General features: G+C 40.1%; 1 protein-coding gene across 1 annotated transcript in view; it reads right to left on the reverse strand.

Annotated features, from left to right (window-relative positions):
* Window positions 1-26008, reverse strand: part of smchd1 (structural maintenance of chromosomes flexible hinge domain containing 1) — a 509382-nt gene that overhangs the window by 296735 nt on the left and 186639 nt on the right. The window contains 3 exon segments of the mRNA XM_051928888.1: window positions 8763-8840; window positions 12415-12528; window positions 22099-22181. Of these exon segments, the coding sequence (XP_051784848.1) occupies window positions 8763-8840; window positions 12415-12528; window positions 22099-22181 (275 nt within the window).

The raw sequence follows: 26008 nt of genomic DNA on the forward strand, positions 1-26008 counted from the left end.
ACTGTAAAGTATACATCTGACCAACAAAATTCTGTACCAGCAGTCCTAAAAGCACTAGCAGATTTTCAAAATATATCTGGACTCAAAATCAGTTTAGATAAACCCAGTGAACTCTCTAGCACACGATATTAGACTGGGCACCTTCCCAATAATTTAAGCAGATCAGTTTAAATATCTAGGAGTAAATATCATAAGTAAATATAAAGCTCTCATTCAACAAAATTTTGCTGTCTACATGGAAAAATTTAAACAAGACGTGAACAGATGGTTCACCTGCCATATCACATTAGCAGGAAGAACCAGCACTGTTAAGATGAACATTTTTCCCAAGCTTTTTTTCCCTATTTCAAACCATCCCCATATACCTTAATAAATCATTTTTTTAAGAAATTAGATTCAGTTATATTCAAAACACCCATGTATCCAAAGGGTGACTTTACAACGAACTAAAGCAGGAGGGGGCATGGCACTACCTAACTTTCAATTTTATTACTGGGCAGCAAATATATAGGCCATAAAGACATGGATATCTACACAAATTGATGAACACAAATAAGCCTGGTCTACAATACAGTTAAATTCTTGCAGTACTTCTTTATATTGCCTGCTCTGTGCCCCAGTAAATATAAATTATCAATACACTAATAATCCAATTGCCCTCCATTCACTCCGAATTTAAAACCAATGCGGGAAGCACTTTTAAGACAGAGAAGCTCTTATCTATTGCACCTTTACATGACAACCACTTAATCCACCCTCTCAGACATGCACGGTATTTAATGTTTGGAAAATGTATAGGATTAACACTAGAATTACCAAAGTTTAAGAAAAAACTAATAATCCCGGCCCACTTTAAATCCCTTCGCACCTCTCCATCAGCGTCTTTTGTCTTGTAAATGTGTCAATAAGCACAAGCAGCAAACAGCCTGCTATCCCATCCCCCCACCAATGCAGAAAGTTCTCTCAGCTCATCTGTTTACCTGCGTGTGAGTTGCCTATAATAATAATAAAAAATTTTATTTATATTGCACTTTATATTTTAGCAATCCCAAAGTGCTACAGAGTAAAAATAGAATAACAAAAACAGAAGAATCTATAAAATACTTTAACAAAATGTCTTTCTAAAAAGATGAGTTTTTAGGTTTCGCTTAAAGGCCTCAGTCGACTGTGGGGCTCTCAGGTAATCAGGGAGGGCATTCCACAGCCTCGGTGCCACTGATGAAAACGCCCTGTCACCCATGCTGCTGAGCTTAGTTCTGGGGACTTGAAGGGTGTTAGTGTTTACAGAGCGGAGGGAGTGTAGGTAAGGAGTTCCTGTAGATAAAGAGGGGCATGTCCATAAATGCACTGATGGGTAAGAAGGGAGACCTTAGACTCTATTCTGAATGAAACAGGGAGCCAGTGAAGGGTTTTCAGGATTGGTGTGATGTGATCATGCTTTCGCACCCTCATCAGGATCCTGGTAGCGCTGTTCTGAATATACTGGAGTCTCTGGAAACTCTTGCCAGGAATCCCGATGAGGAGCGCATTACAGTAATCCAGCCTGGAAGAGACAAAGGCATGGACGAGCTTCTCTGCATCTGCCAGGGTAAGTAATGGGCGGAGTTTGGCGATGTTCTTGAGATGGTAAAAAGATGACTTACAGAGATATTTGATGTGGGTGTCAAAAGTAAGTTGGGAGTCCATTCTAACACCCAAATTAGTAACAGATGTGGAAAGAGGAATATTTTGGCCAGAGAAAGTAATACTGGTGATGGTAGAAGAACGGAGATGATGTGATGTACCAACTAAGATGGCTTCTGCTTTGGATCTATTCAGCTGAAGAAAATTGAGCCTCATCCATGCCTCTGTCTCCTCCAGGCAGGTAGTCAATGTAGATGTTGGCAGAGGAGCAGTAGAGGAGGTGGGAGTAGTCCTGAGATAAAGCTGAGTGTCATCGGCATAGCAATGGAAAGATAAACCATGTCTGCCAATGACAATTCCAAGAGGGAGCATGTAGATGGTAAAAAGGATAGGGCCCAGCACAGAGCCCTGTGGAACACCACAGGTGACGTTGTGGGTGTGGGACTTTGCGCTGCCAAGGTCGACATGTTCAGTTCTGCCAGTCAGGTATGATGTAAACCAATTTAGAACATTTCCTGAGAGTCCAATAGTGTATTGCAGGCGGTGAAGAAGGATGTTATGGTCTATTGTGTCAAAAGCAGCTGTCAGGTCAAGGAGGATAAGTAGTGAAGGAGAACCAGTATCTGCCGTCATCAGAAGATCATTGGTGACCCTGACCAGGGATGTTTTGGTGCTATGGCCAGGGCGAAAACCAGACTGAAACTTTTCAAACAGGTTATTCAGTTTGAGATATCATGAAGTTGTGCTGCAACTATTTTTTCCAGAACTTTAGAGAGAAATGGAAGATTGGAGATGGGCCTATAGTTAGAGAGAACTTCAGGATCCAAGGTGGATTTTTTCAGTAGAGGTCTGATGACAGCAGTTTTTAGTGCAGAAGGAATATGGCCAGCCAGGAGGGACTGATTTATGATCCTGGTGATAAGTGGAGAGATGGCAGAAATGTTGGCCCTCAACAAGGGTGAGGGGAAAGGGTCCAGGGAACTAGTAGACAGTTTCATTTTCCTGATGACATCCTCCACCTCTTCCCGTGTGGCAACAGAGAAAGAGCAAAGAGGCTGGACAGTCTCAGACAATGAGTCAACAGTTGGGAAGGGCAAGATATCCTTGGTAGAGAGGTGTAAACGGATATTATCAACTTTTTGTTTAAAAAAGTTGATATACACGTTGCACCTCTCATCGATGGTCTCAGAATGGGCAGGTGAAGGAGGTTTGAGGAAATGATTTATAGTTGAAAAAAGTTTTTTTTTGCTTCCTGGAGCCATTTCTGATGATGGTGGAATAAAACTTGGACTGTGCAACCTTCAGAGCTTCTGCATACGCCCTCATGTGTTCCCTGTAAGCCTGTTTATGGACAGTGAACCCAGAGGCCTTGAGCCGCCGCTCAAGGACACGCCCAGCCGCCTTCATTTTTCGCAGCCCGCAGGTATACCAAGGTGCTGAGCACGAGAATGAGACGGACCTGGATGTTAAAGGGGCGTGGAAGTCCAGGAGACTGCTCAGGGACTGGTTGTAAAAATCCACGAGGTCAGCAACAGAGAGGGAGCTGATAAAGTCAGAGGAGAGAAATGTAAGGTCCAAGGCCAAGGCATCCACACTGATATTCTTCAGATTTCTGAAATAGATCTGTCGTTTTGGTTTGATAAGGTGGAGAAAATGGGCAGCTCCATTGACACTACTTTGTGGTCTGAAATACCAAGATCATATCCATATTACTAACCGAGAATGCTAAACCGGATGATGGACGCAGGCACATCCGGCCATGGGCCGTAGCTGCAAAAAGACGTACTGCGCAGGCGCAAGAAAGGGCGGACGGGATACACACCAAGAGGGGGATTTAACAAGCCCCGGAACACAAAAAAAAAAGAACACAAAACCGCCCCACACACCCTACAAGCAACGGACGGGACACACACAAAGAGGGGGGATTCAACAAGCCCCTGGAACACAAAACGAAAGAAGACGCTCGCTCAACAACAATCCTCACCCACACACCCCCCCCCCCAATCAATAAGAAGTGACACCCAAAGCCACATATCTAAAGGAAACGTCCATATTAAACATACGTCATCTCAAAACCTTCACACTAGGCAGCATAGGTGGATCTCATTAAAATAAAGCACTATTAACCGTTCAACTGGAGAAAAGGCTCCATATTAACAGTGAGTACGATCCTACTAAATACTTATCCATATTTCGCACGCTGAGGAACAAACAAGTCATGCATACACGGTCACGGGTACAAAACTCTTCGGATCGGATAACGGAACAAAACACACGAACACGAATGAAACAAAAAGAATACACGGCGGCGCATACAATGCGCTTCGGAAAATACGTGAGAAAAAATGTCTCGGAACAAAAAACGCAAAGCTCAAGTAACCCCGTTACAGAGACGTGCCCAAATGAACAGACACATTGAACGTAGATGCATACAGCGCGCGTCTCAAAGTGCTGCATCAAAACAAGCACGATTTCAAAAGAAAGAGCTTGCGTCTGACATACAAAAAAGGGAGCAAAGCAACGCGCATATGACCGGCCAGAAAACAAGCAAGCAGGACTCAAAAAGCAGAAAGCTCAACTGACCGACATACAAAAACGGACAAGGCACGATACAAACAATGCACGACGTAGAGTGAAACGGACTTTGCGCAAAGCGGAGGCGGATCAATTAAAACTCAAAAATAGCGCGTCACAAATAATGGACATGCAACAACGCGGCACTCAAACACCACAAGCAAAACATGCCCGTCGCAGACATCAACACCAGACGTCTGCTAAACTCTTACGCCAGTTGGCTGACAACGCTTTCAATAATGAGTCCACTATTGAGGAAAATTCATTGGGATTAATGAATGTCATTTGCAATCATTGTCATTCACTTAACTTCACAGAAGAAACAACTGGCAATACAAATAATGAATTTACACGTTGTTGTCAAAAGGGGCAGATTAGACTGCCTCCTTTACATTCATATCCTGAATATCTACAGAAGCTTCTAACTAAGGATGTGCCTGAAAGTAAAAACTTTATGAACTACATTAGATCCTACAATAGTTCATTTGCTTTTGCAACTACCAGAGAACATAACAGGACACCAAAAGGCAATGGCCCATACTGCTTTCGCATATGTGGTTAACACAACGCACTATATTATGTCCAAAAAATATTAATGTTAATCACATTATTAACCAGGTCATTTCATTACTTCCTGGAGAGACACGGCTCTTTCTAAGCTCTGACAAAGTTGACTCTGATGACGACAATGAACATCTGAATTTCCCATTAGAATATTTGAACACTATTAACCCGGATGGATGACCACAACACAACCTTACCCTTAAAAACGGAACAATAATCATGCTATTAAGAAACCTTAACACTAAACAGGGTTTATGCAATGGCACACGGTTAGTCGTCAACACCATAACACACGATGTTATTCAAGCAACAGTTCTTTCAGATTCACATGCTAACAATACTGTTCTCATTCTTGGAATTGACCTTACGAGTTCTGACCTAGAATTACCTTTTACATTGAAACACCGACAGTTCCCCATTAAACCTGCATTTGCCATGACCAGCAACAAATCACAAGAACAAACCATGGACAAGGTTGACATCTACCTCTCTGAACCCGTTTTTGGACATCCACAACTTTATTTTGCCTTCTCATGTGTTCGACGTTCATCTCACATTAAAGTTAAAATTAAAAATGATCCATGCCAAGGAAAACTCATTCAAAGACAAGACACCATCTTTACTACTAATGTTGTATACAGAGAAATATTCCAATAAAACATTACTCTATGCCAAACACTCTATTTTGTATTTATATAGGCATCATCCAAACCTGCACACTATTCTATATCTAATTCATACATCTCACTCTTTGTCATGCCCCAACGCCAGGGGTTGGCGAGCGAAGCGAGCAGGGGGCAGAGCCCCCTAGTACCTGTAGATTTCTGATTAGGGCACAGTTTGAAATGACCAAGTCAAGAGTGTGACCCCTAGAATGTGTGGGAACATCAACATGTTGTTGTAGGTTGAGAGAATCTAGCAGCTCAAGGAAATCAACAGTGAGATAACCTGTGGGATTGTCAACATGAATATTTATATCTCCTAAGATTACGATGTTGGCAGAAGTAGCACAGAGTGTTGTGAGAAGATCAGTCATTTCCAGAATAAAGGCAGAGTTAGGTTTTGGAGGTTGATAGATAAGGAGAACAGTCATGGGAAACGGGGGCTTACATTTAAATGCAAGGCACTCGCAAGAAGAAATTGCAGGTATCGACAACCCCAGGTCCTGACGGTGGATAACAGCTAGTCCACCACCACGCCCAGTGCTGCGAGCTGCCTCCAAGTAACTGTAGCCAAGGGGACAGGCTTCATTTAAGGCAGAATAAACCTCTAACTGGTGCCAGGTTTCTGTCAGACACATGAAGTCAAGTCCTTTCTCCCTGATGTGTTCTTCAATCAGTGTGGATTTATTGCTGATGGATTGAGAATTAAATAGTTCAAATTTAACCAATGACTGTGAAGTAAATCTCTGTATAGGACGCAAAACATTAAAATCCACTCCACGCAGCTTAGAAACCACTCCACAAAATAAATCCAGCCGGGGATGTGAAGACCTCGCGATATTTCTGTCAGTGGCTCGGGGGTATCCCATGCTAGAGTGCAGAGATCTCACGATACTTCCAGTGTTGATAGTAATTGGAGCGACTGTGCTCTGATGACGTGTCAAACGTGCGACAGATGACCAGAAAGATTGAATGTTGGTAGCAGAGCACTTTAGCTGGTTATGGAAGATGAACTTTCGACTGGAGCCTCTGTGAATGTAACGAGGACGGCGAAGAATTCCCAGTTCTTTAATGATGGAGATGTTAATTTCAGGAGTGGTTGCGGGATTAAGTTGGCGGAGTTGTGAGTTGGAATAACTGAACGCCATTCAGACTGAAGAGGTAGGGAGGAATGCTATCCAGACAGCGCCGTAAAATCTAAAGCAGTATATCCGGGCAACAGGTGAGTAGACAACAAAAAGCTTAACTTAATATAACTTAATAAAATCCATAAAGTCCACAGCAAACGGTAGAACAGTATATCCAGGCAGCAAGTGAGTAGGCAACAAAACCTTGATAAACACTTGATAAAATCCGTAAAATTCACGGCAGACGATAAAACAGTACAAGAAAGCTTTCAGAAAAAATACAAAACTTTCTAATGAAAACTAAAAGAAAAACAGTAAATTAATAATATTAGTAAAATATAAATAATAGTAAAAACATTAAACTCAAACTCAGAGTCAGAGGGAGAAGCGGCGAACAATCAACGCCAGCGTCCTCTCACCTCTGCTGCCCTGCGTGTCTCATACAATCAGGATACAATTCCTCATCAGGATTCTTGCAGCACTATTTTGAATTTGTTGCAGCTTTTGAAGGCTCTTGTTGGGTATCCCAATGACGAGTGCATTACAATAGTCCAGTCTGCCTAGAGTTGTATATGGTAAATAATATATCGTTATTTGGAATACAGTAATCCCTCCTCCATCGCGGGGGTTGCGTTCCAGAGCCACCCGCGAAATAAGAAAATCCGCGAAGTAGAAACCATATGTTTATATGGTTATTTTTATATTGTCATGCTTGGGTCACAGATTTGCGCAGAAACACAGGAGGTTGTAGAGAGACAGGAACGTTATTCAAACACTGCAAACAAACATTTGTCTCTTTTTCAAAAGTTTAAACTGTGCTCCATGACAAGACAGAGATGACAGTTCTGTCTCACAATTAAAAGAATGCAAACATATCTTCCTCTTCAAAGGAGCAAACAAATCAATAGGGCTGTTCGGCTTTTTAAGTATGCGAAGCACCGCGGCACAAAGCTGTTGAAGGTGGCAGCTCACACCCCCTCCGTCAGGAGCAGACAGAGAGAGAGAGAGAGACAGATAAAAAAATCAATACGTGCCCTTCGTGCTTTTAAGTATGCGAAGCACCGGGCAGCATGTCGCTTCACGAAGCAGCTGCACAGAAGGTAGCCAACGTGAAGATAATCTTTCAGCATTTTTAGACGAGCGTCCGTATCGTCTAGGTGTGCGAACAGCCCCCCTGCTCAATCCCCCTACGTCAGGATCAGAAAAAGTCAGCGCAAGAGAGAGAGAGAGAGAGAGAGAGAAAAGTAAGCTGGGTAGCTTCTCAGCCATCTGCCAATAGCGTCCCTTGTATGAAATCAACTGGGCAAACCAACTTAGGAAGCATGTACCAGAAATTAAAAGACCCATTGTCCGCAGAAACCCGCGAAGCAGCGAAAAATCCGCGATATATATTTAAATATGCTTACATATAAAATCCGCAATGGAGTGAAGCCGCAAAAGGCGAAGCGCGATATAGCGAGGGATCACTGTACATGCATTTCATGTGTGTTCCATGTCTACAACAATCTATGTAAACACATTGTTAAAACAGAAACATTTTTCATGTTTTAGTAATAATTGACAAAATGTAGACATGAACTGTGTAATATGTGAAGCCTGAAGTCCAAATATCAAATAAACACTTTCACAAAAGGTAACTGCAGAAAAAGAACTCGCGTTAGGGTGCGACATGACATTGACACACCCTTAATACAACTGCTTTGGTTTAGCAGCGGTAAGAACTGATGACTGGTAATCAAAAGGTCGCCGGTTTGATCCCAGAAACTTCCGTTTTGAGAAGTGAGCTGCACTTATTCTTTTTGATATTTGGACTTCAGGCTTCACACATTATTATACACTTGTGAATGTTAACTAGAGAGGATACTTGGAAATGTCCCCAGCTTATAGTTCTTGTGTGCCTTATTCATGATGGTAGGGAAATCAGACAATTCCCCTAAATGATTTCATTTCCATTTGTTCTGTTATTTAACTAAAAGGAAGTCTAAACATTATACAGTTTTCCACTAAAAAAAAAACATAATAAGGGAAGGGCAAATTGAAGTTTTTTTGGAAAAATGCAAAAGTATTTAAAATGAAATGTCTGACAATGTTGAAAAATGCATTTCTCTATCACCCTACCCCTCCATGGAATGATGCATAAAACATACATTTGAAAAAGACACACTTGTGCATTCAACAGATATATAAACTCAGTTATAAAGTGTCAACTAACCCATTTTTTTAAACCAGTAAGGCCACTTTCCACCATGCTGGCTAATGTGCGAAATGATTACTTCATCCTCTCTGTCAGCTGTAAGGCAAAAAAAAAAAAAAAATGAAGAGCAAGGTTTAAAATTGTAATAATTTACACATATAAATGTCTTGCATATTCTTAAAAATTCTATAATAGGCTCCTTATTTTATGAAGTATGCATAAGATTTAAAGTTGGAAAAATTAACTTTAAATGGAGGTTAAGAAGCCATAAAACAGTTAAATCTATACTTCAAATCTACAATTAATGTGTAGAAAGATGGAGCACCATGGGAGGTTTAGAATTTCTACCATGGCACACACTGTGGAGTTTGCAAGTTTCTCTGTTTCTAAAAGGGTTTTCAACTAGTACCCACTTTCTTTTTAAGCCACAAAGACAGGCATGTAAGGCTAAATGCAGCTCTAAATTGTCTTTGCTTGTGTTTGTCTGAATCAAATGCTGGTAACTTGTTAAAAAAAAGTCCAGCTAATGAACAATTTAACAATTATTGTTCAATATCTACCTAAACTCAAATGAGGAAACAAGACAATTATTTACTTTAAACATCTGAACTACTCAAAGGGTTTTCAACTAGTACCCACTTTCTTTTTAAGCCACAAAGACAGGCATGTAAGGCTAAATGCAGCTCTAAATTGTCTTTGCTTGTGTTTGTCTGAATCAAATGCTGGTAACTTGTTAAAAAAAAGTCCAGCTAATGAACAATTTAACAATTATTGTTCAATATCTACCTAAACTCAAATGAGGAAACAAGACAATTATTTACTTTAAACATCTGAACTACTCAGATGAGGCTACTGCTTTTTGAGCATTTCATTAATTAATAAATAATTGAATGGTGTCAATTAAAGTGCAGCAAATGCAAGAACTGAAATGAGCCAAAAACAAAGTCAGGATTTTTTAAATTCATATGGCTTGGATATTAAAATATAAACAATGGATTGCTGTATATTAAGCCAAACTATTACTGTAACGTCCTTAGACTTTAAAAATAGAGGCATTAAAAGAGATTTAGTTCTAACAGCATCTACACCAGGCATTACATAACTCAGTGTATCATGGAACATCGTAACTAATCATTTAACACTAGAACTGCCACACATTTTTTCAGTACTAAACCACTGAATGTGGCATCTAACTCCTTTTGTTCTCATTAATGGCCCACCAGCTCAGCATCCTGATAAGGCAAAAGTCACAGACTGCCTAATACATGTTGTGCTAACTTAAAAATAATTTCTTGGCACAGAGCAGTAAAGCAAAAAACTTCTTCAGTATTTATTAGTTAAAAGCAAAACCTCACATTTCATTGACCTGGACAAATACATGAAGTAAAATACTTTTTCATATTCACACTTTAGATATTTTTCTTTTTGTTTTATTGTGTGTGCATTCTACAGTTCTGTACTGATTCGTTCTACTAGGAGTGAGAACAACTAGAAGGGAGGCTGTGCCATGAGTAACTTCCAAAATTGCTCTGCATTTCAGTATTTAATTGTAAAAAGCAATAAAACACATAAAATTATACTAAAAACAATATTTTTATATAAAATAAGTAGTTTATAAAATAACATCATAGTTACATACTTCACGGATTATGTAGGTAAATGGCATGATGGACTGAATGTAATACAGGCCACATCACCAGTCTGCTATCACTTCTCACACACCAAAAATGTGTGCACTTTTTTCACTTTTATTTTGCTGCGTGTGTGTGTGCCTCTGTACATTGTCAGTGTTCATCTGTTTTTTGTCTTTTGGGCATTTAGCTTATTTGCCAAGAAACACTGGTGCCTGAAGTTGAATAAAATAACAGTTGGTACTCTGTTGTGTTGGCTTCTTTAACCTTCTCCTTACTATGTAATGGGTGTTGAATCTGAGCGAATAGTAATATATACGTAAACTACTTCTAGTACTGGCAGTGGGAGAAGGGGGCGTCCCCTTTGAAGGTTCAGGCATATGCTGATATATTCATAAACATTTTGGAGAGAACTTCCCTTGGAAATACAAAATCTCACTTAAAATGAAACGTCTATTATGACAAGTGCCTCTAAGTTTCAGTACTCTAAAGTACAGGATCAGAAGTGCCCACTTCAAGCACTATGGAAAGTGATTTGAAAAAATTGTTAGCAGTGACTTTTCTCACATTGCTTGGGAAATGTTCATAGATGCAAGACATGCACACTGATGAAATTATTAAAGATTTAAAAGTACAACCCCAATTCCAAAAAAGTTGGGATGCTGTTAAAGTAAATAAAAACAATGCAATGATTTGCAAATCTCATAAATAAAAATTTTATTCTTAATAGAACAAAGAAAACATATCAAATGTTGAAATTGACACTTGAAAATTATCTAATTTTTCTTAAAATAGTAAAGAGTGTTTCTGCAGTTTTTTGTAGATTTGTGAACCTCTGCCCTTCTTTACTTCTGAGAGACTGCCTTTCTGAGATGCTTTTTACATCGAGTCATGTTGCTGACCTAATACCAAATAACCTAATTAGTTGCAAAATGTTCCTTAAGCTGTTTCTTTTTAGCATCAAGTACTTCTCCAACTTTGTTGCCCTAGTATCAATGTTTTTGAGATGTGTTGCTACCATCAAATTAAAAATTATTCTTTTCCTAAAATGGTACACTTTCTCAGTTTAAACGTTTGAAATGTTTTCTGTGTTCCACTGTTAATAAAATATGGGTTTATGAAATTTGCAAATCATTGCATTTTGTTTTGATTTACATTTAACATAGCATCCCAACGTTTTTGGAATTGGGGTTGTACAACCACAGCAATTGGCTTGAGTCTTTGAGCTTCTAGCATTAACTCATCTTAATCCACACAAGAGAAAAGGCTGATCTGGATATATTTTTAGAATTGTAACATAAATAGTCACACCTTTATCTAAACCCACTATTGTGTGCCTCCCACACCATATGCATATCATAGTTCTAATAAACTTGCTCTAAATACCTCAGAATTACAAAAACAGAAAACATGATATCAATTAAAATAATCAAAATTATACAATTAGCTGCAACCAGATTTAGTAATGCAAGTTTATTATCAATTTTGAAATTTCCTCTGTTAAACAGTGAGAGAGATTAAGATAAACCATAAAACATCACAAAATGTATTGTATTACCTTCAAGAATGTAAAGCAGTATTACATTCTTCTTCTCATTCAATTCATTGGGTGTTCGAACCTATCCCAGGAACACCATTCACAAAATAAAACCAATTCAGGATACAGAATCAGTCCATCACAGAGCCCTCTCACACATTCATTTATGTTCACACTAGGCAAGTTTAGAATAATTAACCTAATCCAAAAGGCTTTGGGAAAAGCAGGATAACAACTGGAGGACCCAAAGGAAAACCCCACACAGTCACAGGGAGAATGTGCAAACTCCTCATAGAAGTATAGAGTTCAATCCCAAAACATTATATCACTGTACCACTAAGGTGTGCTTTCAGCAGTAAAAACTGTAGCAGACATTTCTTCTTTTCATATAATGTCATTGCTAATTACAGCTTTACATTAAATATTTGTTTTTTCATAAAAGCTTTTCATATGCCTTCTAGAGCTAGAGCAGATGCTAAAATACTAATAAGTGTGTACTTACAATGGAAAATTACTTTTAATTCGACCAACAACTTTTTTGATCCTGTGTGACTTGAAGCTGGCAGTTTTTGCATTGCTTCGCCTTTCTTGTTCAAAATCTCAATTCTCATTGCACCTATACAAAATGCAAAATAGAAAATATAAAGAAAGCAACTGCTGCAATCCAAAACTTAAGCCAGAACTGTGCATTAAAATCTTAAGGTCAGTTTTCAGAACAATAAAATACAATATTTTGTTTTGACATATTCATGAATTTAACAGTTCAAAATCACTTAATTTTTGACCTGTTTATTCATCAGCATCATATACACCCTATTAAAGACAACATAAAAAGTACTCGAGATGTACAATTAAAACTTTTCATAAACGAAACATTTACATTTCAAATTTGCTCAGATACAAATGTGAATGTGGCTGAAAAAAAACTGAAGTAGCTTAGTAAAAATGTTCTTTGTTTTAATTCTCTAAATTACAAAATTTTGTCTTGCCGAAAAAATTTAATAATGTAATGATAAAATAAAATTAATTATGCAAGGATAAAAATAATGTACTCTACTCTTTGAAATCAGGCAAAAAAGACTTAAGAATAATTTATGTATAAAGTCAAAATTTCATAATCAATGCAATTCTACTGACAGTAATGGAGGCATAATTTAAATTCAACCCTAGATATGTATACATGCCAGCTAAAGGTTTGACATTAACACTAGAATTACCAGAGCCTACGAAAAAAACTCGTAGATCTGGCCCACCTTAAATCCATTCACACCTCTCCGCCAGCGCCTTTTTTGTCATCTAAATGTGCTGATAAAGACAAGCTGCCAGCTGACGGCTATTCCATCCCCCCTCCGACTGAGAATGTGCACAAACTTCTCCCAGCTCATGCCTTGATTATCTGGGAGTGAAGTGGAGTTTTAGAGTGGAAATAAAAGCTCATTATTTGGAACACACTCATTTCATGTGTGTTCCGTTTCTACAGTAATCTGTGTAAACACATTGTTAAAACAAAAACTTTTTCATATATTAGTAATAAATGTTACAAAATGTAGGCATAAACTATAGAATGTATAAAGCCTGAGTTCCAAAGATCAAATAAAAACTTTCACAGAAGGTTCAAGAATGATGTAATAGTTTCCATGGCGTAGCGTGCTAAGATTTGCTTCTCAGAGCGCAGCAGCTTTGCCGTGCCTCACAGACCTGAGTTCGATTCCCCGCTGGGAATAAAGTGTTACTTTTTTTTTCTTTCTTTTTAACCTCAAACGGACATAAATTGGTATGCACTGTCAGTTAATGAGATCGTTATATTTTCATGTGGGATGCTCCTTTTAAAATATTTTTTTTTAACAATTGAGACTGCAATTAACATGAACAGCTGTCCTTATAATTGTAATTTTTAAGATCCATAACACACAGACAGACAGAGCACTGCGTAATAGAGACAGACAGGCAGAGAAGTCACTAGATAAATAAACAGGGAAGACACATGTACTGAAAGAAAAAAAAGATCAACATGTGCGTTGATCCTGCTGCACTGAATAAGCTCACGTGCTCTAACATCACCCCTCCCCCCAATCTGACTCTCTAAGTAACAGCACAAGTACAGACGCAAACCAAGTGTAATCAAAAGTCTTCGGTTCGATCCCCACTCACTCCTATATTTGCCGTTTTCAGTAGTAAGCTGCTCTTTTTGTTAATATTATACAGTACACACATGCACATGCTCCGCGTACGACTTTATTTTTTTACCTTTTATTTTTCTCTTTATTATTTTTTATTGATCACTCCTATCACTTTCTTTTATGTGGATTCGTTCCCTGGACACTTTTACTTTTATAATGTGGACATGGATTTTTACACGCCGAGACTGATCTATTCAAGTAGTCAACTTCAAGTGCTGAGAAGAAATGCCAGTGTCGGTGTGGTTCCCTATGTACCCGCCGAGGTAAGAAGGCGGTATCGTGGCAGCAGAGCCGGCACTAAGCTAAAAATGAAGCGGCTTGCGAGAAAGTGGCATTTTAAGCCTTCGGTGCCTTCTGTGATCCTGGGAAATGTGAACTCAATATCAAATAAGATCGACGAACTGACTGCGCTGGTGAAAAATGTCAGAACCTACAGAGAATGCAGTTTGTTGTGCTTTTGCGAAAACGTGGCTAACTACTACCAACCCAGATGCTAATGTGGAGCTACCCGGGTTAAGCACTGTTAGAGCGGACAGAGACGCAAGTACCTGCTGGAAGCACAAAGGAGGAGGACTCGCTCTCTATGCTGTAGGGACATCGAACTGTTGGCCATAAGTTTGCATCCCTATTACTTGCCCAGAGAGTTTGGACATGTCATTGTTATTGTTTACATCCCTCCTCGGGCTGACATGGAGATAGCAAGTGACATCATCCATTCTGCTGTTGCCAAGTTACAAACGCAGCACCCTGAGGCGATTGTGCTAATCGCTGGAGATTTTAACCATGTGACGCTGGACAAAACATTACCTGCCTTCTCCCAGTATGTGGACTGTAACACCTGGGGAAATAAGACTATTGACTTACTGTATGCAAACGTTAAAGACACATACAGCGCCACCCCGCTGCCTGCACTTGGGAAAGCAGATCATAACCTGGTTCTGCTTCAGCCTCACTACAAAGCAAGAGTGAGGGAGCTACCTACAACCACACGCTCATTCAGGAAGTGGTCCCCTGAGGCAGAGCAGGCACTAAGAGACTGCTTTGGAACTACAGACTGGGATATCCTGCAGGGATCACATAGTGAGAACATTGAGGAGGTTGTTGACTGCACTACTGACTACATCAACTTCTGTATGGACACTGTAGTTCCAGTAAGAACAGTACGCTGCTATGCTAACAACAAGCCATGGATTATAAGTGACATCAAGGTCCTTTTGAATCAGAAGAAAAGGGCTTTTAAAGTCGGTGATCAGCATGAGCTCAAGCACGTGCAGAAGGAACTCAGAGTCCAGCTCAGGGTGGCGAAGGAGCAGTATAGAAGAAAGCTGGAGCAGAAGTTGCAGAATAACAGCATGAAGGAAGTGTGGGATGGGATGAAGATCATCACTGGCTGCAGCTCGAAGCGGGGTGCCACCATCGAGAGAGACGTGAAGAGAGCAAACCAAATGAACAAATTCTTTAACAGGTTAACCACCCTAATCCACTCTCACCTCGAAGTACTACACCCTCCACTCATCCTTCTGCTGATACCAGCATAGGAGAGACATCCCCACCCACAATTACAGCAGCGCAGGTGAGCAAAGAGCTGAGGAGACTTCATGCCAGCAAAGCAGCAGGTCCAGAAGGAGTATCGCCATAACTGCTGAAGGTCTGTGCGCTGGAACTGGGGAGTCCTCTACAGCGTATCTTCAACCTGAGCCTGGAACAGGGGAGAGTCCCGAGGCTTTGGAAAACATCTTGCATCACCCCAGTCCCAAAGGAATCACGTCCTAGTGAGCTGAATGACTTCCGGCCAGTCACTCTGACGTCACATGTGATGAAGATCATGGAGCGGCTGCTGCTTCACCACCTGAGGCCACAGGTAAGCCACGCCCTCGACCCTCTGCAGTTCGCATACCAGGAGAAGGTGGGAGCAGAGGATGCCATCATCTATATGCTACACCGATCACTCTCCCACTTGGACAGAGGCAATGTTGCTGTAAGAATTATGTTTCTAGACTTCTCTGGCGCCTTCAACACCATCCAACTTCTGCTCCTTAGGGACAAGCTGACAGAGATGGGAGTAGGTTCATACCTAATGGCATGGATCATGGACTATCTTACAAACAGACCTCAGTACGTACGTCTCGGGAACTGCACGTCTGACATTGTGGTCAGCAACACAGGAGCGCCGCAGGGGACTGTACTTTCTCCGGTCCTGTTCAGCCTATATACATCGGACTTCCAATACAACTCGGAGTCCTGCCACGTGCAAAAGTTAGCTGACGACACTGCTATCGTGGGCTGCATTAGAAGTGGGCAGGAGGAAAAGTATAGGAACCTCATCAAGGACTTTGTTAAATGGTGCGACTCAAACCATCTACACCTGAACACCTGTAAAACCAAGGAGCTGGTGGTGGATTTTAGGAGGCCCAGGCCCCTCCTGGACCCCGTGATCATCAGAGGTGTCTGTGTGCAGAGGGTGCAGACCTATAAATACCTGGGAGTGCAGATGCATGATAAATTGGACTGGACTGCCAATACTGATGCTCTGTGCAAGAGAGGACAGAGCCGGCTATACTTCCTTAGAAGACTGGCGTCCTTCAACATCTGCAATGAGATGCTGCAGATGTTCTATCAGACGGTTGTGGCGAGTGCCCTTTTCTACGCAGTGGTGTGCTGGGGAGGCAGTATAAAAAAAAAGGACGCCTCATGCCAGGACAAACTGGTGAGGAAGGCAGGCTCTATTGTAGGCATGGAGTTGGACAGTTTGACATCCGTGGCAGAGCGACGGGCACTCAGCAGGCTCCTATCAATTATGGAGAATCCACTGCATCCACTAAACAGTGTCATCTCCAGACAGAGGAGCAGCTTCAGCGACAGACTGTTGTCACTGTCCTGCTCCACTGACAGACTGAGGAGATCGTTCCTCCCCCAAACTATGCGACTCTTCAATTCCACCCGGGGGGCGGGGGGGAAAGGGGTAAACGTTAACATTATTCAAAGTTATTGTCTGTTTTTACCTACATTTTTATTAAATTTTAATATTGTTTTTTTGTATCAGTATGCTGCTGCTGGAGTATATGAATTTCTCCTTGGGATTAATAAAGTGTCTATCTATCTATCTATCTATCTATCTACTTCATCAATTATAAATTTATGATTTATTATTTTACTATTTCCGACTTGAGACATACAAGAATGACATCACAGAAGTGTTAAAATCTCACCAAACCTGAACTGTAGTTATTGTACCTTGTGTATAGAGTATGTTGCATGTTTTCTTGTATACATGTAGATTTACCCTCACTGCTTAAATATACTGAACAATACTGACTAATCACTAAGTAATTTTTCATGCTACCCAAATAAGTACTATTTCCCAATAAACGTATCCAAGAAAAAATTGGTTTTAGAAAGCAGATGGGATTTTGATAAATCCTTATTTTTTATAATTCTAACAATAATTCTTACAGTACAAGGTTCATGACTACTGTACTTTTTGTCACACACAAACATAAAAATATATAATCAGGGATCCTTTTGTGCTATCTAACATAGTGAATATTTTAATTTAAAGACAATATACAGGTGCTGGTCATAAAATTAGAATATCATGACAAAGTTGATTTATTTCAGTAATTCCATTCAAAAAGTGAAACTTGTATATTAGATTCATTCATTACACACAGACTGATGTATTTCAAATGTTTATTTCTTTTAATGTTGATGATTATAACTGACAACTAATGAAAGTCCCTAATTCAGTATCTCGGAAAATTAGAATATCAATTGAGACCAATGCAAAAAAAGGATTTTTAGCAAATGTTGGCCAACTGAAAGGTATGAACATGAAAAGTATGAGCATGTACAGCACTCAATATTTAGTTGGGGCTCCTTTGGCCTGGATTACTGTAGCAATGCGGCATGGCATGGAGTCGATCAGTCTGTGGCACTGCACAGGTGTTATGAGAGCCCATGTTGCTCTGATAGTGGCCTTCAGCTCTTCTGAATTGTTGGGTCTGGCGTATTGCATCTTCCTCTTCATAATACCCCATAGATTTTCTATGGGGTTAAGGTCAGGCGAGTTTGCTGGCCAATCAAGAACAGGGATACCATGGTCCTTAAACCAGGTACTGGTAGCTTTGGCACTGTGTGCAGGTGCCAGGTCCTGTTGGAAAATGAAATCTGCATCTCCATAAAGTTCGTCAGCAGCAGGAAGCATGAAGTGCTCTAAAACTTCCTGGTAGACGGCTGCGTTGACCTTGGACCTCAGAAAACACAATGGACCAACACCAGCAGATGGCATGGCACCCCAAACCATCACTGACTGTGGAAACTTTACAGTGGACCTCAAGCAACGTGGATTCTGTGCCTCTCCTCTCTTCCTCCAGACTCTGGGACCTTGATTTCCAAAGGAAATACAAAATTTACTTTCATAAGAGAACATAACTTTGGACCACTCAGCAGCAGTCCAGTCCTTTTTGTCTTTAGCCCAGGCGAGACGCTTCTGACGCTGTCTCTTGTTCAAGAGTGGCTTGACACAAGGAATGCGACAACTGAAACCCATGTCTTGCATACGTCTGTGCGTGGTAGTGGTTCTTGAAGCACTGACTCCAGCTGCAGTCCACTCTTAGTGAATCTCCCCCACATTTTTGAATGGCTTTTGTTTCACAATCCTCTCCAGGGTGCGGTTATCCCTATTGCTTGTACACTTTTTTTCTACCACATCTTGTCCTTCCCTTCGCCTCTCTATTAATGTGCTTGGACACAGAGCTCTGTGAACAGCCAGCCTCTTCAGCAATGACCTTTTGTGTCTTGCCCTCCTTGTGCAAGGTGTCAATGGTCGACTTTTGGACAACTGTCAAGTCAGCAGTCTTCCCCATGATTGTGTAGCCTACAGAACTAGACTGAGAGACCATTTAAAGGCTTTTGCAGGTGTTTTGAGTTAATTAGCTGATTAGAGTGTGGCACTAGGTGTCTTCAATATTGAACCTTTTCACAATATTCTAATTTTCGATTTTCATTAGTTGTCAGTTATAATCATCAAAGTTAAAATAAATAAACATTTGAAATACATCAGTCTGTGTATAATGAATGAATCTAATATACAAGTCTCACTTTTTGAATGGAATTACTGAAAAAAATCAACTTTGTCATGATATTCTAATTTTATTACCAGCACCTGTATAAGGAAAATTGGTAAGTTTACAGGTTTTGTTTTCATGTTTGGACAAACTGCTCCTTGAGATCCAATTTAAAACACAAGAAGGCGCAATTTATTTTTAAATTTATTTACTTTCAAATTTAAAAAATGTACAAAATAATTAAAACACTGTAGAAAACAATGGCAAATTATTATATACCATGAGTGAAAAACACTGAACTTATCTTTTAACTAGTCTACAGGTGTTTTTGCAAAGTTAATTGATTTTCTTTATTTGAAAAACTTCCAAACAGTAGATGTAATGTTTGAGTTTTGTTTGACGTGTGATGTACCTAAAGTGCAACTGGGAAAAAATTAAAAATGGCGTAAACAACAAGTGATGTGTGAGCTGCATATACATGCAACGCCAATATAAAGTACTCCACCCATTGGAAGTTATCACATTTTATTTTTATACAATATTGAATTCACATTGGACTTAATTACCCTTTTTGACACTGATCAGCCAAAAAAGACTTTTTAATGTCAAAATGAAAACAGGTCTCTGCAAAGTGGTCTGAATTAACACTAAATATAAAATAAAGTAATTATCGCATTATAGCATTAAGCATTAAGTTAATATGGCACACCTATATTATCATTGCTGCAGCCAATTGGTTTTTGAAATCACAAAATTAGTTAAATGGAGATCAATTGTGTGAAGTCAAGGGATTTCAATTGATTGTAGTATAAATGCACCAGTATCTGGAAGTACCAACTTCTGTTGAATTATAATTGCCTAATCTACACCATCAAGACAAAAAGAACACACCAAGCAACTCTGTGAAAAGGTAGCTGAAAAGCACAAATCAGGGGACGAATACAAAAAATATCCGAATTACTGAATATCCATTGGATTGTAATTTAATCAATCAGTAAGAAATGGAAAAACTAATATAGGCCTGTAAATCTGCCTACAGTAGGCTTTATATGAGAGCATTGGAGACTCCGTAGTTGGCTGGAAGAAGGTTCTACAGTATGAAGGGACCAAAATGGAGCTTTCTGGTGTAAGTGAAACACTGTACATTGCTAAAAACATAGTATAACCACTGAGAAGAGTGGAGGTTGCAGTATTATACTGTGGGGGTTCTTCTCTGCAGCTGTCCCTGGAAGTCTTGTGACGGTAGAGAGTAAAATTAATGCAGCAAAATAAGGGGAAATCATGCAGTCTGTAAGAAACCTGTGCCTAAGGGAGAAGATTTGTTTCTCAGCAAGACAGCAACCCCAAGCATAAACAATGTTAATGTCTTACAGTGGCTGAACTGGAGTCCAGATCTAAATCGGAAACATAATTTTCAGCAGGACTTGAAAAGAGTTGTTCAGTTTACAATCTCCATGTAACCTGTTAGAGCTTGAATAATTTAACAAAGAAGAATGGGAAAAAAATTCAGTGTCCCAATGTGTACAACCAACTAAGCCTATCCACACAGACTTAAGGCTGCAACTGCTGAAATTATCAACATTTTTATTGCACATTTTCATACAAGGAATATAGCTCATGGTGCTATACAAGATCAAAAGGAGATCTACTAAATAGTACTTGAAGAGGGAGCTAGGGACGAATACTCATACTAAAGAGATGTAAAAAGGAAATATTCTGCTTTCAAAATTGAACACGGCAGCTCTATTGGAAATACATTTTGTACCCTGAATAACCAGTATGAACATAAAGATCTTACACAAGGAAATTTGACAGGTACATGAATGCTATGTACAGTTGTGCTTGAAAGTTTGTGAACCCTTTAGAATTTTCTACATTTCTACATAAATATGACCTAAAACATCATCAGATTTTCACTCAAGTCCTAAAAGTAGATAAAGAGAAACCAGTTAAACAAATGAGACAAAATATTATACTTGGTCATTAATTTATTAAGGAAAATTATCGAATATTAGATATTTGTGAGTGGCAAAATCTCAAAATCTGATGATGTTTTAGGTCATGGGGAGGCAGCATTAAGAAGAAAGACGCCTCACGCCTGGACAAACTGGTGAGGAAGGCAGGCTCTATTGTTGGCATGGAGCTGGACAGTTTAACATCTGTGGCAGAGCGACGGGCGCTCAGCAGGCTCCTATCAATTATGGAGAATCCACTGCATCCACTAAATAGTATCATCTCAAGACAGATGAGCAGCTTTAGTGACAGACTGCTGTCACTGTCCTGCTCCACTGACAGATTGAGGAGATCGTTCCTCCACCAAACTATGCGACTCTTCAATTCCACCCGGGGGGGGGGTAAACGTTAACATTTAACATTATACAAAGTTTTTGTCTGTTTTTTACCTGCATTGTTATCAATCTTTAATTTAATATTGTTTATTGTATCAGTATGCTGCTGCTGGAGAATGTGAATTAATAAAGTATCTATCTGTCATATTTATGCAGAAATATAGAAAATTCTAAAGGGTTCACAAACTTTCAAGCACAACTGTATGTAGCTGAGACTGCTTTGCACAACAAGCGTTATCATTGCAACAGCAAAAAAATTACATTTTATATTTTTCTAAAAGTACATACTATTCCCATATTTTGTTTAAGAATAAGATTTCAGTCACTTAATGATATTATACAATCTACCCCATAATTCTGGAACTTACATACTTTACACCTAAAATTTCCTGTTTCTTGAACTTTAAGTATAGATCTCATTTTGTACTCTGAGAAAAACATAAGATAGAGCCGATTCCAAGTACACATATAAAGAAGGAGGTTTTGGACTGACAGGAGTACCAATGAGCTGTATTGGTCCATTCCCATCAGAAAAGTTAAACTCAACTGGAAGCCTAAATCGTGATACTTTTAAAAAGAAATAAAAACATACCTATTGGAGTTCCAGCAGAGAGGATATCATTGGACTTTAGCTCATCTCCATCGGGCCATGTTACAGCAAGCTTATCTGGAAGTCTGTTGGGGAAAATTTTTTTAGTATTATTCTAATATACACAGCAAACCATACAGCATTGTCCTTGAACATTTCACTTTAATTACCATGCTTTTGATTTCAACGTTGTTTTTTTTTTTTTTTTTTTTAAGAATTTATTATCTCCGTCTTAGACAAACTGTTACTTTATTTTCACCGAGTCTAGGTAAACTCTTAAAAAACTCAAACTTAACTGATCAGCTAATAAAAATAACAATGAGGCAAACCTACAGATCAATGACATTTATTTTGAACTCCAGCAAATCATAAAAGCATCCACTGTAAAGTAGTGTTTTATGTGGCTTAATTCTGTTTACTTATTTAACCAAAAATTTTAAGTATAACCTGGAAAAAAGCATGTGCATGGTTGACTGTGGTTTGCAGGTAATTGCATTCCATCAGTATAGCTTGCCATCTTGCACATTTCATTCCAAATAAAGATATAATCTCAAAACTAAGTACAGCATTTCTTGCTCTTTGCACAGCGAGTCACCAAATCATGTCTTATGTATCCTATAAACTTTCCTATTAATTGCAAATTAAGGACAACAACTAAAGTACATATAGTACTATACAAAAATCTATTACCTCAGAAGAAATATATTTTTAAAGCTAGTCATCTGGACTGTTCATTTAATCATGAACATACTATAGTACATAATAGCTGAAAAAAATTAAATACACATTAATCAAAACAAAAAAACACACACAAATGTCTTGTATTTGTAAAACAGCTAAGTATTTTATATGGCCTCCCCTAAAATAAAATTCTTGACTGACATAATTTGCCACACTGCTGTCTAAATTTTTCAAGTAGTCCAACTGCAGAATTCCCATAACATTCATTTTGACTTTGGCTGCTTTCTGTTGTTTTCCTTGACCAAGCGATCAGACACAGCTTCATTTATTTCAAGGTCAGTATTCCAGTACTTTAAGTACCAATAAGTGTCATTTTCTCAGAGATACAGTATGATGCATTACATTCTGCTTATATTCCTCAGCTGTCATCATTCTTTCCATTTTGCCAGGCCCCTACAACATTTACTAAAATTCACCCCAGACAATGACAGAATCTCCATATTAATTCAAAGATGGCATCAATTTACTTTTCACCAACACTTCTTCTGATGTACTAATCTTTGAGACCCGGCAGCTGCAGACCCAGCCAGTTCAGTGGTCTCATGCCATGTAAGGGAAGGGGGTGCCTATAAGGTGAATAAACTATTTCACATGAGGCAGAAAATTTCTCCTTACTTACAGAACGCAAGCCACTAGAAGAGGATTAGGACCTCAGACTTGGAGAGGCCAATTCTCATTCTAACAACATGATAATTTAGTGACAAATGTCAAAATGAATACAAAATGCATCATCATCATCAAGTAATATAGATGCACAGATGATATCCTACTTACAAAAAAAATTGAAACAGCACAGAACAGCATTTGTCATGGTGCTTCACTGCAGAAGAGAATCAACTCTGCTCAACATCTCCTATGCATCTACCTTTGCAAATACTGGAATCTCATGGAAGACTGAAAAGATCACACACTCATCCAGCCTCAAGGTACTGTTCCAGCTTCCCATGTAGTACTGCAGAGGTGTATTGATCAAAACAAAGCCACAATATCCAGTACTGTCTGAACTTTTGTTCTCATTTCTCTCATCACTGCAGCCTTAAAACAACAGTTTTTACAGACAGTTGCAACCTCATTTAACTATATCCAATGATGACTACAATGTTTCACCCTCTCTACACCCTTGCTCAGTTAGCTGGGGCAATGTCCGGTCAGAACCTTACAAAAAAAATACTCAAATGGCCTCACCAAATTCCTCTCACATTAAAGCTCTCTGTTCGGCCACTACAACAGCTGTCAATATTTTGATCTTCTGGTCAACTGCAGAAAATAGGAAGATGCAAATATCAAGTTTCTGAACTTTCTGACCTGCCTACTCTCAATACCCTCTGCTCAATCATTTTTACAGTTTTGTTTTGTTCTCCAGTTTCTAATTAAGACATTGTGCTTGCTTCTCCTGATACTTGAGTTATTCCATATAGGTTTGGGAAATAAACACAGTGTGCAGCATGCGGGGGAATGTTGCAATTTTCAATACATAATGGGATTTATTTACTCATCTTTATTTGAAGATTAGGGGGAAAACAGAATCCCCTCGAAGCTGAGGAGATTCTGGTCCACCATCCGGTGTCTCAGGAGGGGGAAGCAGTGCAGTGTCAACACTGTATATAGTGGGGATGGTGCACTGCTGACCTCAACTTGGGACGTTGTGGGTCGGTGGGGGGAGTACTTCGAAGACCTCCTCAATCCCACTCACATGCATTCCAATGAGGAGGCAGAGCCTGGGGACTCGGAGGCAGGCTCTCCCATCTCTGGGACTGAGGTGGTCAAAAAACTCCTTGGTGGCAGGGCTCCGGGGGTGAATGAGATACGCCTGGAGTTCAAGGCTCTGGATGTTGTAGGACTGTCTTGGTTGACATGCCTCTGCAACATCGCATGGACATCAGGGACAGTGACTCTGGATTGGCAGACCGGGGTGGTGGTCCCCCTCTTTAAGAAAGGGGACCGGAGGGTGTGTTCCAACTACAAAGGGATCACACTCCTTAGCCTCCCTGGAAAAGTCTATTTCGGGGGTCCTGGAGAGGGGCGTCCGTCAGATAGTCAAACTTCGGATTCAGGAGGAACAGTGTGGTTTTCGTCCTAGTCACGGAACAGTGGACCAGCTCTACACCATTGGCAGGGTCCTAGAGGACACATGGGAGTTTACCCAAACAGTCCACATGTGTTTTGTGGACTTGGAAAAGGCATTCAGCCGTGTCCCTTTGGGAATCCTTGGAGGGGTGCTTGGGGATAAGGGCTGTTTGGTCCCTGTACAACCGTTGTCAGAGCTTGGTCCGCATTGCCGGTAGAAAGTTGAACCTGTTTCCGGTGAGAGTTGGACTCTGCCAGGGCTGCCCTTTGTCACAGATTCTGTTCATAACTTTTATGGATAGAAATTCTAGGCGCAGCCAGGGCGTTGAGGGAGTCCGGTTTGGTGGGCTCAGGATAGGGTCACTGCTTTTTGCAGATGATGTTGTCCTGTTTGCTTCATCGGGCAGTGATCTTCGGTTTGCGGCCGAGTGTGAAGCGGCTGGGATGGAAATCAGCATCTCCAAATCTGAGACCATGGTCCTCAGCCAGAAAAGGGTGGAGTGCACTGTCAGGGCTGGGAGCGAGATCCTGCCCCAAGTGGAGGAGTTCAAGTATCTAGGGGTCTTGTTCACAAGTGAGGGAAGAATAGAGCGGGAGATCGACAAGCAGATCAGTGCGGCGTCCGCAGTGATGCGGGCTCTGCATCTGTTTGTTGTGGTGAAAAAGGAGCTAAGCCATAAGGTAAAGCTCTCAATTTACCAGTCGATCTACGTTCCTACCCTCACCTATGGTCATGAGCTGTTGGCAGTGACCGAAAGAACGAGATTGCGAATACAAGCGGCTGAAATGAGTTTCCTCCACAGGGTGTCTGGGCTTTCCCTTAAAGATAGGGTGAGAAGCTCAGTCATCCGGGAGGAGCTCAGAGTAGAGCCACTACTCCTCCATATCGAGAGGAGTCAGATGAGTTGGCTCGGGCAGGTGAACAGGATGCCTCCTGGACGCCTCCCTGGTGAGGTGTTCCGGGCACGTCTAACCAGGAGGAGACCCCAGGGAAAACCCAGGAAACACTGGAGGGACTATGTCTCTCGACTGGCCTGGGATCGCCTCGGGATTCCCCCGGAAGAGCTAGTAGAAGTGGCCGGGGAGAGGGCAGTCTGGGCATCTC

The sequence above is a fragment of the Erpetoichthys calabaricus genome, chromosome 6, assembly GCF_900747795.2.
Source record: "Erpetoichthys calabaricus chromosome 6, fErpCal1.3, whole genome shotgun sequence".
In the NCBI taxonomy this organism is placed as follows: domain Eukaryota; kingdom Metazoa; phylum Chordata; class Cladistia; order Polypteriformes; family Polypteridae; genus Erpetoichthys; species Erpetoichthys calabaricus.